Genomic DNA, 16,659 nt, shown 5'->3' on the forward strand with positions numbered 1-16,659 from the left:
TGAAGAAAATGACCCAATAAAGTTGGACGAGATGGTCGAAGATTTATGAATTTCCAGAAAAGATAAGAGACTAAAGTAGTAGAGGGAGCCATTGATGGAGAGAACTTGAAGTGGCTTGAAAAATGTATTGTGGGTGGAATGAGAAACAATGCTACTGTGGGGTTATGGGGTGATAATGGAATTTACAAAATTGGAGTCAAAATACTATCGGGTAATGATTTGTATGAATTGAAAGCCAATGAATGGGGAGATGTTTTGCAAGTGTTTCAGAAAGTTGAACGGTGGACAACAAAGATGAAAGATTAAGGTGGTTATCCTGTTACGAGATTGCAATACATGCTTGGTCTTCGAGGAGGAAGTAGTTAAACAACTTGCTGCTATTGAATATTATAATTGGTTTGATTTATTATTTTTGGTGCAAACAATCAATACTCAAACAGTCAATTGACTGTCGGATAGATCACGTGCAAAACTAACCTAACATTTGAGAATTTATCCAGAAGAAGAAACTTATCCAAGTCCAGCCCCCCACAAGTTCCCAATTGGCTCACTGGAAGGATAATATAATCTTAACCATGGGACCACACTTAAGCAGGCGCCTAAATGATTAGACTCGTGGAAGAAACGGTGGGTATTCTTTCACCCCAATAACATCACTACAAATACACAAACCATGTCTACCCATTTTGCGGGCTACTTGTGATAAAACAGGAGAACAATGAAAAGAAGATCAAAACAAAATCCACACCTAATATAATTTTTCCTAAAAACAAGAAAACAAGTTTTGGGATAAAAAATCATCTGGAGGATTAAACGATTCAATTCATTTAGACTTCAACGTTAATTAAATTATTAAACATTCAAATCTCATTAAATTATGTATATGATTTACAAATTTAATCTTCATTAGAACTATTTTGGAAGGGCTACGTATAGCATGGGAGAAGGGGTTTTGTCAGTTAGAGATTAAAAGTGATAATACTCTTCTAATGGAGACGATTGTAGAGGGAGGAGCAATTGATGGAACTACACTCTATTCATCGAATGATGCATTAAGATTGGAAGATTTGTCTTCGTCATATTCCAAGAACTCACAATACAGTTGCTGGTCATATGACTAAGATTATGACGACAAGATTCACTGAGATCCAAGTATTTGAATATCCAAGATTATGGGGATAGGGGGTAATTTACTAAAAAAAGCTCTTTTATATTATTATTTACCGAAATGGCCTGACTTTTTGATTATTTATCGGAAAGGGCCATTTTCCGATAAATAATCAAAAAGTCCGGCCATTTCGATAAATAATGCTATAAAAGAGATTGTTTTAGTAAATTGCCCGGGGATAAGGTCAAGACACAACTAAATTAGTTTTTTAGCCCTCTGTATATTTATCTAAGAAAATTTTGATATAAAATTTTCCACATTTCATAATGATCGAAGAAGTGTGAAAAAAAAAGTTGATAAAAAGTTTATAATTAAAAAATGTTCCATATGTTCGATTATTTACCTGAAAATTCGATATGTTATATAAAAATTTAGTTTATGATCAATATATATATCAAGAAAAAAAATTAAAATTTCAAAAAAAATATTGATTAAAAATATCCACCAAAATGATAAGAATGTACATAATTCAAAATTTTAAGCATCTTATTTTTAAACTGATATTCCTAAGTAAATTATATATATTAAAATATGTTTTTAATACTGATATTTCTTAATAAATTTTTTTCTAAATTAAATATTTTTTTCAAAATTATCTTAAAATTTTTGAAACTTATGTTTATTTATTGCTCGTGGAGAGAGCCAAAGGATTCACAAATATCCTATAAAGTATAATAAAATAATAAAAAATAAATATATAAAAAAAACACATACCAATACACAAAATATATTATCTATTTTATAACATAATGTTTAAAATAAATATTTTATGTTCTAAAAGTAATACTAAAAATATAAATTTTAGAGTAAAATTTTTGAAAGCGAAGCTGGTCAACTTGCCTTAAAAATAGTGATTGGGATTCAAGATTTTGACGTCTGTTATAGGCGGCCATCAATTTATATCCCTCGTCAAATATAGATATATTAATCATTTTTTTTAAATATTCGATATTTATATTCAATATAAATCTACCCTTGACGGATAAGCTTGTTTTAAATCAGTTGAGGTTTCAAATAAGGATAGTCATTTTGCAACTCTCCTAATTTCTTCATCATTTAAAGAAAGAAACAAAAGCATGGATCCAAGCTTGAGAGAAGCAGCTGGAACAGGAGATACTGATGCCTTGTACGCTCTAATTCGAAAGGATCCGTACATGTTGGAGCATATTGATCAGATTCCTTTCATCGATACTCCACTTCACATAGCAGCAAATGAAGGCCAAATTAAGTTTGCAATGGAGATGATGAACTTGAAGCCTTCGTTTGGTCGGAAGCTAAACCAAGACGGGTTTAGCCCCTTGCACTTGGCCTTAAAAAATGGGCATACCAAGCTAGTGCTTCGACTGTTGGAGACCGATAAAGATCTGGTTCGCGTCAAAGGAAGGGAAGGGATGACCCCTTTCCATTGTGCAGCTGCAGTGGGGAACTCTAATCTTTTATTCCAGTTCCTTGAAACTTGCCCTGAATGCGTTGAGGATGTCACGGTTCGTAACGAGACTGCATTACATCTTGCTCTGAAAAACGACCACACCGACGCTTTTAATCTCTTACATGGATGGCTTCGAAAGAACCGTCGTGGAGGAGGCAATGGTTTGGAAAGAAAGGTTGTGAATTGGAGAGATGATGATGACAACACTGTGTTGCACATTGCAGCTACAAGAAAACAACATCAGGTATATATGCAATATAATAATAAGTTGCGCTCCTTTGATCATTTTATTAATGACTATTTATAATATTCTACGCAGGCAGTACAACTGTTGTTGGATTCCTTTTATGGGTTAGATGCAAACGCTAAGAACTCGGAAGGCTTGACAGCTCGACAAATCATAGAAAGGGTTGAAAGACAGGGGTTGAACATGAGTGGCGCCGAAGAGGATGATACCACCACCGCCAAGATTGAGCGCATTAAGAAAAGAACTAGTAGGCCTGAAAGAGCATTAATAAAGTTGATTCGTGCAAGGAATGGGTTGTCGGAGAACATGCTCAACGCAACACTGGTGGTAGCGGCGCTGGTCATAACAGCAATCTACCAGTCGTCTTTAAGCCCACCAAGAGGTCTTTGGCAAGGTGATAACACTATCCCCACCACCACCTCAAACCTTACTACGACTACTAAATTTACCCTCTTTAACGACAATTACAGTGAGTATCGTTTTAAATTTGTGTTGGGTGAAGAAACAAGGAAAACAGGTACAGCAGTCATGAATCCCAACTTGTTTTTAGGCTTTTGGTTTTTCAATTTTATAGCATTTGGGCTTCCGGTTCTTCTAACCGTTTTGCTTTTATCCAATGTACCTAGTATTCTTCTCATCCCGCTGTATTATCTATCCGTCTCCTACTTCAACTGCATGACAATAATATCTCCTTCCACGTTTTGGGCAAACCTCAACTTTGTTGTCATGTGGACAGCCATTATTCTCCCGTTGCTCATAGTTTTTAGTAGTGTATGGTTATCGAAGCGGCCAAAGTACAGGGAAATCAGACAATTACGCAGACTTTTCCACAAATAGAATAATGTTGGAATCACTCAATGGTTGCGAATGTCAATGTAGTTTACATGTTCTCTTATGTTATGTACTCTTTTTCCATTTTCTCTGGATTAATATCTTTTCTCTTGGGTAAAAAAATTATGTAATTGCTTTGGATAAATTTAATAAATAAGAGTAATTTTCCCAACAGATATCTTTGTCCTTTGCAACGAAAAGAAAAAACAAAGAAAAGCCAACCATCCTATTTTCTAATTTTAAAAAATAATTTCCTGTTTCTGAAAATATCGATTCTTTTTTTTTAGAGATGTTTTCAAAATATTATTCAGTCAAAGTTAATGAATTTCTCAACAAATCGATAATGTTGTGGAATTAAATCTGAATATTACATAAAAAGATGACAATACATTTTTTCGATTTAATATTCAAGCCAAATAACATGCAACTTTGATAGAGATAATGAACAGTAAACCTCATAAGGGTTCTAAGAAGTCCTTTTATGCTTGCCTTTCCAGACTACACCGCTTACCGCTTTGGAGCCCAATATGGCTCATTCTCTTTGTCTGCATAGTCAGCTTTTGTTCTTGCTTGAGTTTTGCGGTTTCAGGTCCTTTTCACTTCTACAAGCATTAAGATTGTCTACACTAGATCACATTCATGTAATTTGGGCTCAGAATGAACCTGGTTTTGTCTGGACTCATTGCTATGTATTTAAGTTAGACTTGGACCTTTCATTTTTTTTATATGAAAATTGATTGCTCGGGAATTTTGTTAAACCAAACCATGTCAATTTTACCTTTAAAAAAACATGTTAATTTTGTACACGTCCTTGTACTATTATAGTATGAAATATATTTTTCTTTCAAATGAGAAAACAAGTAATATGAATTTTTTTTTGTAATAATTGAATTAAACTGTTAAATGCGACGGTTCAAATTAAGCAACAATGAGTTAGGTAAACTTGTCATTATTTAAATTAATATCTATCATTTAATTAAGCCCCCCTTATAAAATTATTTTCCTTTACAATTCTTATGAAATCAAAAAAAAAAATTTTGCGGGACTGAGATAAAATTATAAAATTTTAGAAAGATCAATGTTATTTTTTTTGCTTAAATTAAATTATTAAATTTTTAGAACGGCGAAAAATTAAAAATTTTCCATTAATCAAAAAGGTTTTAAAAAAAAACTTAAATGAAATAATTGGTCCTTGTAGTCTCAATTTCTAAGGACCTTTGGGCTGAATTTAAGAGTACAAGAACCAAAATGCACTCCTCTCAATTGAATATTATAATTGGTTTGATTTATTATTTTTGGTGCAAACAATCAACACTCAAACAGTCAATACTGTCCGATAGATCACGTGGAAAACCATCCTAACATATGAGAATATATCCAGAAGAAGAAACTTATCCAAATCCAACCCACCACAAGTTGTCAACCAGCTCATCCCATTGGCCTTTCCACACCTTCGAATTGATTGGTGCAATCCGAGCTGGTCCTATTATTGGAAAGAGAATAGAATCTTAACCGTGGGACCACACTTAAGCCGGCGTCCTAAATGATTAGACGCGTGAAAAAACGGTGGGTATTCTTTCACCCAATACCATCACTACAAATACACAAACCATGTCTACCCATACTCCGGGCTATTTGTGATAAAACAGGAAAACAATGAAAAATAATAATATAAAGAAGAGAAAACATTCAAATCTCGTTAAATTCATGAACAAAATTGGTTGTGGGGTTCTCAATGTTGCTAAGTAAAGACGAAGTTTTTAATATTGATGCGAGAGCTATTTTAGAAGGGTTATGTTAGAGATTGAGAGTAATAACACTCTTTTGATGGGATGATTGTAGAGGGAGGAGCAGCTAATAGTTAGTTAATAGAATTACATTCTATTCATCGAATGATGTGTCGAGATTGGAAGATTTGTTTTCGTCATATCCCAAGAACTCACAATACAATTGCTGATCATATTACTAAGGTTATGACGATAAAATTCACTGAAGTCTTATTTTGTACAACATTTAATATAAACAGATTACATTAGTATTACATAGGCTAATACGTTATTTTAATAGTATCGCGTACAGCTATTTTAATTTACCAAATAATAATAATAATGGAGCCCATGCTTTTTGAATCTTTTCTATGTCACAGCTATGGGGATGGGGTCAAGACACAACTATCCTTTTTTTAGGTCAAATAAATCTCAATTAGTTTTTTAAGCCCTCTGTATATATATATTTATCTAATAAAATTTTCCACGTTTCATAATGATCGAAGAAGTGTAAAGCAAAAGTTTATAATTAAAAAATATTCCATATCTTCGAGTATTTAACTGAAAAGTTGATATGTTTATAAAAATTTATTTTATGATCAATATATATCAAGAAAAAAATTTTAATTTCAAAAAAATATTGATTAAAAATATCCACCAAAATGATAAGAATGTACATAATTCAAAATTTTAAACATCTTATTTTTAAACTGATATTCCTAAGTAAATTATATATCTTAAAATATGTTTTTAATGCTGATATTTCTTAATAAATTTGTTTCTAAATTAAATATTATTTTTCTAAAATTATCTTAAAATTTTTGATACGGGAAAAAAGTTCGACAAAATATAGTAAAATATTAAAAAATAAATATTAAAAAAAACACATACCAATACACAAAATATATTTTATAACATGTTATTTAAAATAAATATTTTATTTTCTAAAAGTATTTTTTTTGCCACAATACTAAAAATATAAATTTTAGAGTAAAATATTTGAAAGCTAAGCTGGTCAACTTGCCTTGAAACAAGTGGGGAAAATGCGTCCAAATTATATTGAAGTGAGAAACAGGGAGTGGGTTTCAAGATTTTGAAGTCTATGATTGGCGGCCATCGATTTATATCCCTCGTCAAATCTATATTTTAAAAATGATTAAAAATATTCGATATTTATATTCAATATAAATCTACCCTTGACGGAGCTTGTTTTAAATCAGTTGAGGTTTCAAATAAGGATAGTCATTTTGCAACTCTCCTAATTTCTTCATCATTTAAAGAAAGAAACAAAAGCATGGATCCAAGCTTGAGAGAAGTAGCTGGAACAGGAGATACTAATGCCTTGTACGCTCTAATTCGAAAGGATCCGTACATGTTGGAGCGTATTGATCAGATTCCTTTCATCGATACTCCACTTCACATAGCAGCAAATGAAGGCCAAATTAAGTTTGCAATGGAGATGATAAACTTGAAGCCTTCGTTTGGTCGGAAGCTAGACCAAGACGGCTTTAGCCCCATGCATTTGGCCTTCAAAATGGGGCATACCAAGCTAGTGCTTCGACTGTTGAAGACCGATAAAGACCTGGTTCGCGTCAGAGGAAGGGAAGGGATGACCCCTTTCCATTGTGCAGCTGCAGTGGGGAACTCTAATCTTTTATTCCAGTTTCTTGAAACTTGCCCTGAATGTGTTGAGGATGTCACGGTTCGTAACGAGACTGCATTACATCTTGCTCTGAAAAACAACCACACCGACGCTTTTAATCTCTTACATGGATGGCTTCGAAAGAACCGTCGTGGAGGAGGCAAGGATTTGGAAAGAAAGGTTGTGAATTGGAGAGATGATGATGACAACACTGTGTTGCACATTGCAGCTACAAAGCAACAGCATCAGGTATATATGCAATATAATGATAAGTTGCGTTCCTTTGATCATTTTATTAATGACTATTTATAATATTCTACGCAGGCAGTACAACTGTTGTTGGATTCCTTTTATGGGTTAGATGCAAACGCTAAGAACTCGGAAGGCTTGACAGCTCGAGAAATCATAGAAAGGGTTGAAAGACAGGGGTTGAACATGAGTGGCGCCGAAGACGATGATACCACCACCGCCAAGATTGAGCGCATTAAGAAAAGAACCAGTAGGTCTGAAAGAGCATTAATAAAGTTGATTCGTGCAAGGAATGGGTTGTCGGAGAACATGCTCAACGCAACACTGGTGGTAGCGGCGCTGGTCATAACAGCAATCTACCAGTCATCTTTAAGCCCACCAAGAGGTCTTTGGCAAGGTGATAACACTATCCCCACCAACACCACAAACCTTACTACGACTACTAAATTTACACTCTTTCACGACAATTACAGTGAGTATCGTACTAGAGTTGTGTTCGGTGAACAAACAAAGGAAACTGGTACAGCAGTCATGAATCCCAACTTGTTTTTAGCGTTTTGGTTTTTCAATTTTATAGCATTTGGGCTTCCAATTCTTCTAACCGTTTTGCTTTTATCCAATGTACCTAGTATTCTTCTCATCCCGCTTTATTATCTATCCGTCTCCTACTTCAACTGCATGACAATAATATCTCCTTCCACGTTTTGGGCAAACATCAACTTTGTTGTCATGTGGACAGCCATTATTCTCCCGTTGCTCATAGTTTTTAGAAGCGTATGGTTATCGAAGCGGCCAAAGTACAGGGAAATCAGACAATTACGCAGACTTTTCGGCAATTAGAATAATGTTGGAATCATTCAACGGTTGCGAATGTCAATGTAGTTTATATGTTCTCTTATGTTATGTACTTTTTTTTCCATTTTCTCTGGATTAATATCTTTTCTCTTGGGTAAAAAAATTATGTAATTGATTTGGATAAATTTAATAAACAAGATTACTTTTCCCAACGGATATCTTTGTCCTTTGCAACGAATAAAAAAAAACAAAGAATAACCAATACCATCCTGTTTTCTAATTTTAAAAAATATTTTCCTTTTTCCAAGTATTGTTGATTCAAAATTAACAAAATTTTCAACGAATCGATATTGTTGTCTAAATATTTTCTAAAAATATGAAAATTTCATAAAAAAACAGCTATATTCAGTCTATTCAAATAAATCTTAATAAAACCCTGTTCATCGTTGATGTCTAAAAGGATTTTTTTTATCCCATTTAAAGCTCAAAGCAACTATTTTTTTAAAAGCCGAATTAGCTTTTAAAAACTTTTTTTTTAAAGTCAAATCAAAAACTTCAAATTTCGTTTTTACTTTTCTAAAGCTAGTTTGAGTGTCTAAATACAATTTTATCTCTCATTTATATTAACTATATAAGCTAAATATAATTTATCTATTTAAATTAAATTTTAAAAATAATTTATATTAATTACTTAAAAATAACTTAAATTAATATTTCATAGATTATAATATTAACAATGAGTAATAATAAATAAATTTATTATATTTATAATATAATCTAAGTTGAATATTGTTGATGTAAAAGGCCCAAATTACCCGGGCCCATTTTACATCCTCATTATACCCAAAACCAAACTAAACCAACTAAAGCCCAAACAAACCCAAACAACCATCGGCCTACCATTACAAACCCAACTAAACAGCCCAAAAAAATAGAACAAAAAAAAACCCTAAATCAACCTAGTTGTTGCCGCCTTTGCCCCATGTCAGTCGGCCACCGCCACTGTCGCATCACCACTATCCTCCACTTGCACCTGCAAATTAAATGAAGAAAGGACAGTAAATAATAAACAAAAAGCATGTAAAATGGCTTTAAAAAGCCAAGCCTAATCAATTTGTAACATTCGGCAATTTTTCACCAATACAAAATAGATTTAAAACACAAACAAAATAGTGATTTCATTGATACAAAAGCACTCGAATAGCACCAAATCAGGGAACCAAAATACCAAAAAACGAAATCGAAAGCCTAAGGTGATTTTTATTTTATTTTATTTCTGTCTTATTTTCGAATCCATTCCCTCAGACATATACATCTATTAAAAGCATATAAAAAATACAAAAAAAGGCACCTCTTGGAGTTCCGACCATCGCACGCGGCGGCCGGCAACGGCGACCCCACGGCCATCCCTTCCCTGGATTCTGGCTTTGGCCAGAGAGAAATGAGAGAGGGAGACCCCTTTTTTATTAAAAAATTGCTTTTATAATACTTGAGAAACGGCGCCATTTTCATTGGCCTCCCCAGACACCAAAATGACTTCGTTTTGGGGAGGCCGACCCGATCTTACCCCTCTCCAAGGGCAGGATCCGCGTGTTTTTGGTTAATGGGTTATTTGCGCGTTTAGCCCTTCCGCTTTTCTATAATTTTACAATTAAGTTTTTATTCTTTTTAATTTTGACCCTGTAATTTGTTTGGACCTCAATTTGGGCCTTATTTGAACGACGTCGTTTTGGAGGGCGGGGATTATTTCTCTTTTGGCCCCTCCTTGTTATTCGCGTGCTCAAATCGGTCCCTTCCTCTTTTATTTATTTCCAGATTTTCCTTGAACTTTCGTTTTATGTTCAATTTAGCCTCCTTTTTAGTTATTTTTACTATTTTATGATTAAAATTAATTTATTATTATTATCACTGTTTTTATTATTATTACTGTTATTGCTATTTTCATTTTTATTACTATTAACATTAGTGTCTTTATCATTTTATTTTATTATCACTATCATTTTTGTAATAACTATTACTATTGTTTTTCACTTTTATTATTTAAGATAGTATTATTACTATTACTTAAATTATTATTACTTTTTATTATTATTATCTTTACTATGGTATTATTACTATTACTATATTCTCATCTATATTTGATTTCTTATTATTTATCAAATTTTTATTTATCTATTTGTATTTCTTATCTATTTATATTTTTTGTTGTTATGATATTTTAGGTATTATATCTCTATTTATATTTATGTATTAATATCATTATTTTACTATTGTTATATTTTTCTTATTATTACCATTATTATTACTATTACGTATATTTTATTATTATTGTTTTATGGTTGTTATTATTATTATTATTTCCTATTTAACTATTATTACTATTATTATTTTTACTATTAGAATTATTATTAACATTTTATTTTTCTCTTACATTGCTAGTTCGTTTTATTTCTCCTTCGTTGTTCTCATAATTCTTATTTTCCGTTTATCTTTATTCTGTTATGTTTGTTAATATCAAAATTTTTATTTGTTTGTTCATTCTTCATTATTTTATTTTATTATGAATTTATATTAACCTTTACCCGACAAAAATAATTCTTTCAAAAAAGCAATATTCCATATTTGGGAATTCGAGAAAATCGTGCCCTAACTTACTGGATTTTGATTTTTCTCATTTAACCTAAGTAACGGAATATTCTTTTAAAATCGTAATACGAGTTTTGAATAAAATGCTTACTCTCTGAGATTCGAGGTGTTGTGCCCCGACTTACCGGATATGACATCTTGATGCCTCGAGATAAAATTTTTGTAAATAAAGGCAATGTTTGGTATTTGAAAGTTTGAGAGATCGTGCCCTAACTTACTAGGTTTCGATTTTCCTCATTACCCTAAATAATCAAATATCCTTTTAAAAAAGGTTAAAATACACGAATTTTAAATAAAAGGCAAGCTCACTCTCAAAAGTTCGAGATGTCGTGTCCTAACTTACTGGATGTGACATTTTATTACTTCGAGACGAGAAGGTCTTTAACATTCGAGTTTTTTTACAAAAAGAGGGATCGTATTTTAAAGTTTTTCAAGTTTTCAATTTTCGACACTAAGACACTAATTAATAAACTAGGTACCAATTTTTGGCGTTACGAGGGTGCTAATCTTTCCTCGTACGTAACCGACTCCCGAATCTATTTTTCTAAATTTTGCGGAACAAAATCATTGTTTAAATAAATCAAATCATTTATTAAAAATAACCACTTTTACGAGGTGACCCGATCACACCTCATCAAAAAGGATTGGTGGCAACTCCCGTTTTTTCATTTTCGTTTCCAAAATATAAAGTCGATTTCGTTTTTCAAAAAAATGGTTTCGACAGTTGATACCATTATTATTATTTTACATTTGTGGTTGATGATAACCTTTCTGAACTTCGTTTAATACTTGATTTATGCAAAAAAGATTGGTAACTTAAGTTTCGGCATGTCCCGTGAAAGCATAATAGATCAGTAGATTGCATGGTCAAAGTTGTTCCTAATTATCTTAACAGGCCACCTGATCATGCTTGATCTTTGTTTGAAGAAGATGCTCATCGAGCAATGGTTAATATAAGCTCCTGTCAGCCTTATTGTAGCTAGTTCCTTGAACTTGTGTATTTTCTACAAAAAAAAGATATTTTTTAGATTTATGTCAATTCCAATGGCTATGCTTGTATCGTAACTTATTTCGAGCCTTGTCTTTTATGATTCTACAAATGGGTGTTAAATCCATCAAAAATAATATTCATAAGCCTGAACAGTAAATAAATAATAGTACAGAGAGTAGAGTAGATCCCGTAGAAAATAGCTATTGAGATTGGTTAAGATTGTTTTTCATCTTATTAGACCCATCACTTTGCATCATTCTTTTACTTAAGGTCAATCAATTAAGACATACTTCATAACTAAATTTTTGCAATTTTCAAATAAATGATAGTTCGTGGTTCATGTCATTTTGCAACTCTCCCAATTTATTCATCACTTTGCATTACTTAAAAGAGTGCTATACAATCATTTTGCAACTCTCCTATTGGTAAGTTGCGTATATTCCTTTGATAATTTATTAATGGCTGTTTCTACGCAGGCAATAGAACGGTCGTTAGATTCCTTTTGGTCGTTAGATGTAAAAGCTAGCAACTCGGAAGGTTTGACAGCTGGAGAAATCATAGCAAAAGGTTAAAAGACAAGGCTTGAACGTGAGTGGCGAAGATGATGATACCACTGCCAAGATTAATCGCATCAAGAAAAAAACTAGTTGGATTGAAAGAGTATGTAGTATGTACGACGATGATTCGTGCAAGGAATGAATTATCGGTTCATGATCAATGCAACACTGGTGGTTACGACGCTGGTTATAACAGCAATCTACCAATCATGTTTAAGCCCACCGGCAGGTGTTCTGCAAGATGAAGGTGATCACAGTATGTCCATCTCAAACACTACTCTTCCCCTCGCTGTCAACAAACAAGATGAATCCTTTTAGGGTTTAGGATCAAGACAATTTGGTACAACAATCATGAATCCTCTATGGTATTTATTGTTTTGGTTTATTAATATTTTAGCATTTGAGCTTCCGGTTCTTATAATTCCTGTTGTACTTCTCCCGCTTTCTTATCTAAGTGTGTCTTACTATTACTCGATGGCAACAATATCACCCATGATGATCTGGGCAATAGTCAACACCATTCTCACGATAATAGTTTCTTGGCTCCCGACTTTCGTTTATTTTAAAGTCATACAATCATATACGTCCCAAAATTCCAAGTAGTTCAAACACTTACGTAGTGTTTTTCGTAGTGACAGCAATGTCGGAGTCATTTAACGCTTGAAAAGGATAATCTAGTTTATATTGTATTATACTTTATGTACTTGGTTTCTTTTTTCTAATTAATGCTTTCTTTTCCTTTATGTAATTGCTTTGTATAAATTTACATTTTCCAAGAGATATATCTTTATCCAATGAAAAGAAAAAGAAAACTCATGGATTTTAATTTTTTTTAATTGAAAAAAACTGATTTTTTTTAAAAGAGACCCAACACCCTTCTTTTCAAATAATTTTTCAAAATTTCATCTATTTGAAGTCAACAAACTTCTCAATGAATCAGTATTGTTCCTGAATTAAACTTAAGTTTTGTCTCTCAATTTTACAGACAACCAAAATACTTAAGGCAACCTAAACAGACAACAAATTCACAATCGAGCCAAATAACATGCAACTTTGATAGAGATAATGAACAGTAAACCTCATAAGGGTTCTAAGAAGTCCTTTTATGCTTGCCTTTCCAGACTACACCGCTTACCGCTTTGGAGCCCAATATGGCTCATTCTCTTTGTCTGCATAGTCAGCTTTTGTGCTTGCTTGAGTTTTGCGGTTTCAGGGCCTTTTAACATCTACAAGCATTAAGATTGTCTACACTAGATCACATTCATGTAATTTGGGCTCACAATGAACCTGATTTTGTCTGGACTCATTGCTCTGTATTTAAGTTAGCCTTGGACCTTTCATTTTTTTTTATATGAAAATTGATTGCTCGGGAATTTAGTTAAAACAAACCATGTCAATGTTACCTTTAAAAAACATGTTAATTTTGTTAGAAAGCACACAAAGTTTGGTAAAAGTATTGTACACGTCCTTGTACTGTTATAGTATGAAATATATTTTGCTTTAAAATGAGCAAAAAAAATCTTTATTAGTTAGAAAAACGAGTAAAATGATTGTTTTTTGTAATAATTGAATAAAACTGTTAAATGCAACGGTACTTCAAATTAAGCGACAATGAGTTAGGTAAACATGTCATTATTTAAATTAATATCACATCCCCCTTATAAAATTATTTTTCCTTTTCAATTGTTATGAAAATAGGGATGAACTGAGATAAAATTATAAAATTTTAGGAAAACCAATGCTATTTTTTCTGCTTCAATTAAATTATTAAAATTTTAGAACGGCCAAAAATAAAATTTTTCCATTAATCAAAAAGGTTTAAAAATAAACTTAAATGAAATAATTTATTATTACCAAAGGCTAAGTTTGCAATTAGCTCATTCTGCCTGCCCGTTTACTTCATCTTTGTATAAAAATCACCATTTTACTCAATTTTCTAAGGACCTTTGGGCTGAATTTAAGAGTACAAGGACCAAAATGCACTCCACTCTATAGTATAGGAACTTGTTCCGCACTTTTACCAACAAAGTTTCGTTGAAACAAAAATAAGTTTAGAAATCCGGTGGTCCAAAAAGAAAAAAGAACAAAAAACAACTGCAACAGCCATGAGCAAGTTCATGTACTGTCTCAACTCTTCGAGTCTTTGATTGAACCAAGGTATTGTAGAAAGATAAACACAGTCAAGCTAGGGTCGTTAACTGTCACTCACATGGGGGGTCTCTGCCTGCCATGCAAACCCTAACCCGACAACACAGGATAAATGGTCATCAGGCTATGGCGTGAAAAACATGCTGACATCTCTTTATCATTACATAATTATTGTCATACTCAGTGAAAAACAAACATATGTCATTGCCTTGTAAGAAAATCTGTAGAAATGGGATTGGAGGATTTAGGGGAGAAAAAAAGAAACATAATTGTTCGGTACTGCTGTTTTACTTGTTGCTGTACCGTGGACTATGAGTTTTGTTACTTTTGGCTAATTTTTATTCACAAATTTGGTGAAGTTTCTTTGTCTTTCTAGGAACTTTCACTTTCTGGGTATTCTTTTTCCTCCTCTTGTTTTGACAACTTGCATGTCTCTGGCTGGAAAAATAAAAACAATGAAATAAATCCAAAGGTATAGTCATTTTTAGGGTTATTAGGTATCACTTCTGATTATGCCAGATGGCTTATTAATCAAAAGGGTAAACTACAATAATAGCTATCCCAATTATTAGTAGATTTGTTTTTGTCATCAAATTATGAAAAAGTAACAAAGTATTGCCCGATTATTCAATTTGTCTTTTTCGATCATTAGAGAATTAAAGGGCGACAACTTTTAAAAATTAGTATAATAACAATTTTAATCCTCAATATTTATAAATTATATCAATTTAGTCTTAATTCTAAAAAAATTTAATCCTCAACAATATTTACACGTAGTGTTAATTGGGTTTTTTTTTTCTTTTGCAGCTTTACTTTTCTACATACGATGTATAAATGTTGAGAGTTAAAATTATTATTATATCAATTTTATATTGAAATATTGATGTAAAAATATGATTTTTATGAAAAAATTAATAATTAAATATAATAATATCAAAGGTAGAATCATTCTAAATTCAAAATATCGTAATATTTGCAAACAACCAAAGGAGCTAGTGGTTCATTATCATCAAAAGTAACTATGAAACCCATGACACCTTGATAGATATTGGGCACAATTTGTTTTGGGGGTAAAAGGCATGAACGTAAGGTCAATTTCTATTTAATGCCAACTTTTATAGGATCATGCAGAGTTTTAGTTTAAAAAATATATATTTTTAGAATCGTTTTCGATCCACCTAAAAATTTCTATTTTACTGTTAAAAATAATAAATTAATATTTTATAATTATTATTTAAATTAAATTTAGGTCGGACCAAATCAACCTGAAGTACAAAAATCCATATCCAATACTAACCGTTGGAATGGTCTACTTAAATCCCACCAACTTTAATAGTTATACCTTTAGAATTTCTTGATACAATTTTTTTAAGAGTCTTTTTTGGCACATTATAAATTGGGGGAGTGTATGATATTGCTAGGTTTTTTTCTTTTAATTCTTATGTTTGGTTTGGTTATTAGTACAATAATACGAAGAAAAAGTTCATTAATAATTAAACATGCACTAAAAATAGTAAATATAACTTTAAACTTGAAATTATAAAGATGGATAAAAAAAATTCTTGAAAAAAATAATACTTGTTCAAAATAAACAAAAAGTTCCCTTCTCTTTTCCAAAAATAAGTAATATGAGTGACTAAAAATTATTAATTGAAGTTAATTTATTGCTAAGTCATATACCAAAATATTGTGAAAAAATAATACTCCTATCAAATATAGCATTAATGTTATCTTATTATTAATGTTGTATCAAAAGATAACCTATATTTTTCGATATTATGATTGGAGTGTTAAAGGAAAAGAAACATATTTATAATCCATACTATATTTGCCATTGGAGTGTTGGTACTAAATTATGTATGAGTTGTGTTTAGATTTATTCATATTTGAGTCTCATTATATGTGGACTCTCACTAAAATTATATAGTTTGATTCGAGATATATTCTAGATATAATTTCAATTAAAAATATGCTATAATTTAATTATTGTCTCTTTATGTTCAAGGTTCACGGTTGTCACTTTCAATATGTAACACCAAGATTCATGTTTGAAGTTCATAGTTGTCCCTTCTAATAATATATCTCTAAGATTTAAGTTCACATTTTTTCTAAAAATACAATATATTTTACCGTTATACTTAACAATTATCAATAATTATTAATAAAAATGTGAGTATGATATAATAATCC

At 31.7% G+C, this 16,659-nt stretch overlaps 2 protein-coding genes and 1 long non-coding RNA gene across 6 annotated transcripts; 2 read left to right on the forward strand and 1 right to left on the reverse strand.

Annotated features, from left to right (window-relative positions):
• Window positions 1-2,039: 2,039 nt before the first annotated feature.
• On the forward strand, window positions 2,040-3,847 carry LOC121204803 (ankyrin repeat-containing protein BDA1). Of its 2 annotated transcripts, XM_041075355.1 has the most exons (4): window positions 2,128-2,841; window positions 2,917-3,238; window positions 3,315-3,361; window positions 3,471-3,847. In XM_041075355.1, exons 1-4 carry the CDS (start codon window positions 2,245-2,247, stop codon window positions 3,609-3,611), a joined length of 1,107 nt encoding a protein of 368 aa, XP_040931289.1. In that variant the 5' UTR covers window positions 2,128-2,244; the 3' UTR covers window positions 3,612-3,847. The 2 variants fall into 2 exon arrangements, with proteins under 2 accessions (XP_040931288.1, XP_040931289.1); XM_041075354.1 differs by having other exon boundaries at window positions 2,040-2,841; window positions 2,917-3,847.
• Window positions 3,848-6,486: 2,639 nt separating this feature from the next.
• Window positions 6,487-8,334, forward strand: LOC121204804 (ankyrin repeat-containing protein BDA1). Of its 3 annotated transcripts, XM_041075357.1 has the most exons (4): window positions 6,597-7,332; window positions 7,408-7,729; window positions 7,806-7,852; window positions 7,962-8,334. In XM_041075357.1, the coding sequence occupies exons 1-4, from the start codon at window positions 6,736-6,738 to the stop codon at window positions 8,100-8,102; spliced, it is 1,107 nt and encodes a 368-aa protein (XP_040931291.1). In that variant the 5' UTR covers window positions 6,597-6,735; the 3' UTR covers window positions 8,103-8,334. The 3 variants fall into 3 exon arrangements, with proteins under 3 accessions (XP_040931290.1, XP_040931291.1, XP_040931292.1); XM_041075358.1 differs by lacking the exon at window positions 7,806-7,852 and having other exon boundaries at window positions 6,599-7,332; XM_041075356.1 differs by having other exon boundaries at window positions 6,487-7,332; window positions 7,408-8,334.
• A 534-nt stretch (window positions 8,335-8,868) lies between these two features.
• LOC121204805 (uncharacterized) lies at window positions 8,869-9,690 on the reverse strand. Its single transcript, XR_005899964.1, has 2 exons — window positions 9,479-9,690; window positions 8,869-9,160 (listed from the first exon to the last, which is right to left on the reverse strand). It is a non-coding gene; the product is annotated as an uncharacterized lncRNA (long non-coding RNA).
• Between the last annotated feature and the right edge of the window lie 6,969 nt (window positions 9,691-16,659).

Source organism: Gossypium hirsutum, chromosome A08 (assembly GCF_007990345.1).
Source record: "Gossypium hirsutum isolate 1008001.06 chromosome A08, Gossypium_hirsutum_v2.1, whole genome shotgun sequence".
Taxonomy (NCBI): Eukaryota; Viridiplantae; Streptophyta; class Magnoliopsida; order Malvales; family Malvaceae; genus Gossypium; species Gossypium hirsutum.

Coding starts and splice junctions, on each gene's coding strand:
- LOC121204803 (XM_041075354.1), top strand. CDS start 2,245: ATGGATCCAAGCTTGAGAGAAGCAGCTGGAACAGGAGATACTGATGCC. Junction 2,842..2,916: donor CTACAAGAAAACAACATCAG/GTATATATGCAA, acceptor TATTCTACGCAG/GCAGTACAACTGTTGTTGGA.
- LOC121204804 (XM_041075356.1), top strand. CDS start 6,736: ATGGATCCAAGCTTGAGAGAAGTAGCTGGAACAGGAGATACTAATGCC. Junction 7,333..7,407: donor CTACAAAGCAACAGCATCAG/GTATATATGCAA, acceptor TATTCTACGCAG/GCAGTACAACTGTTGTTGGA.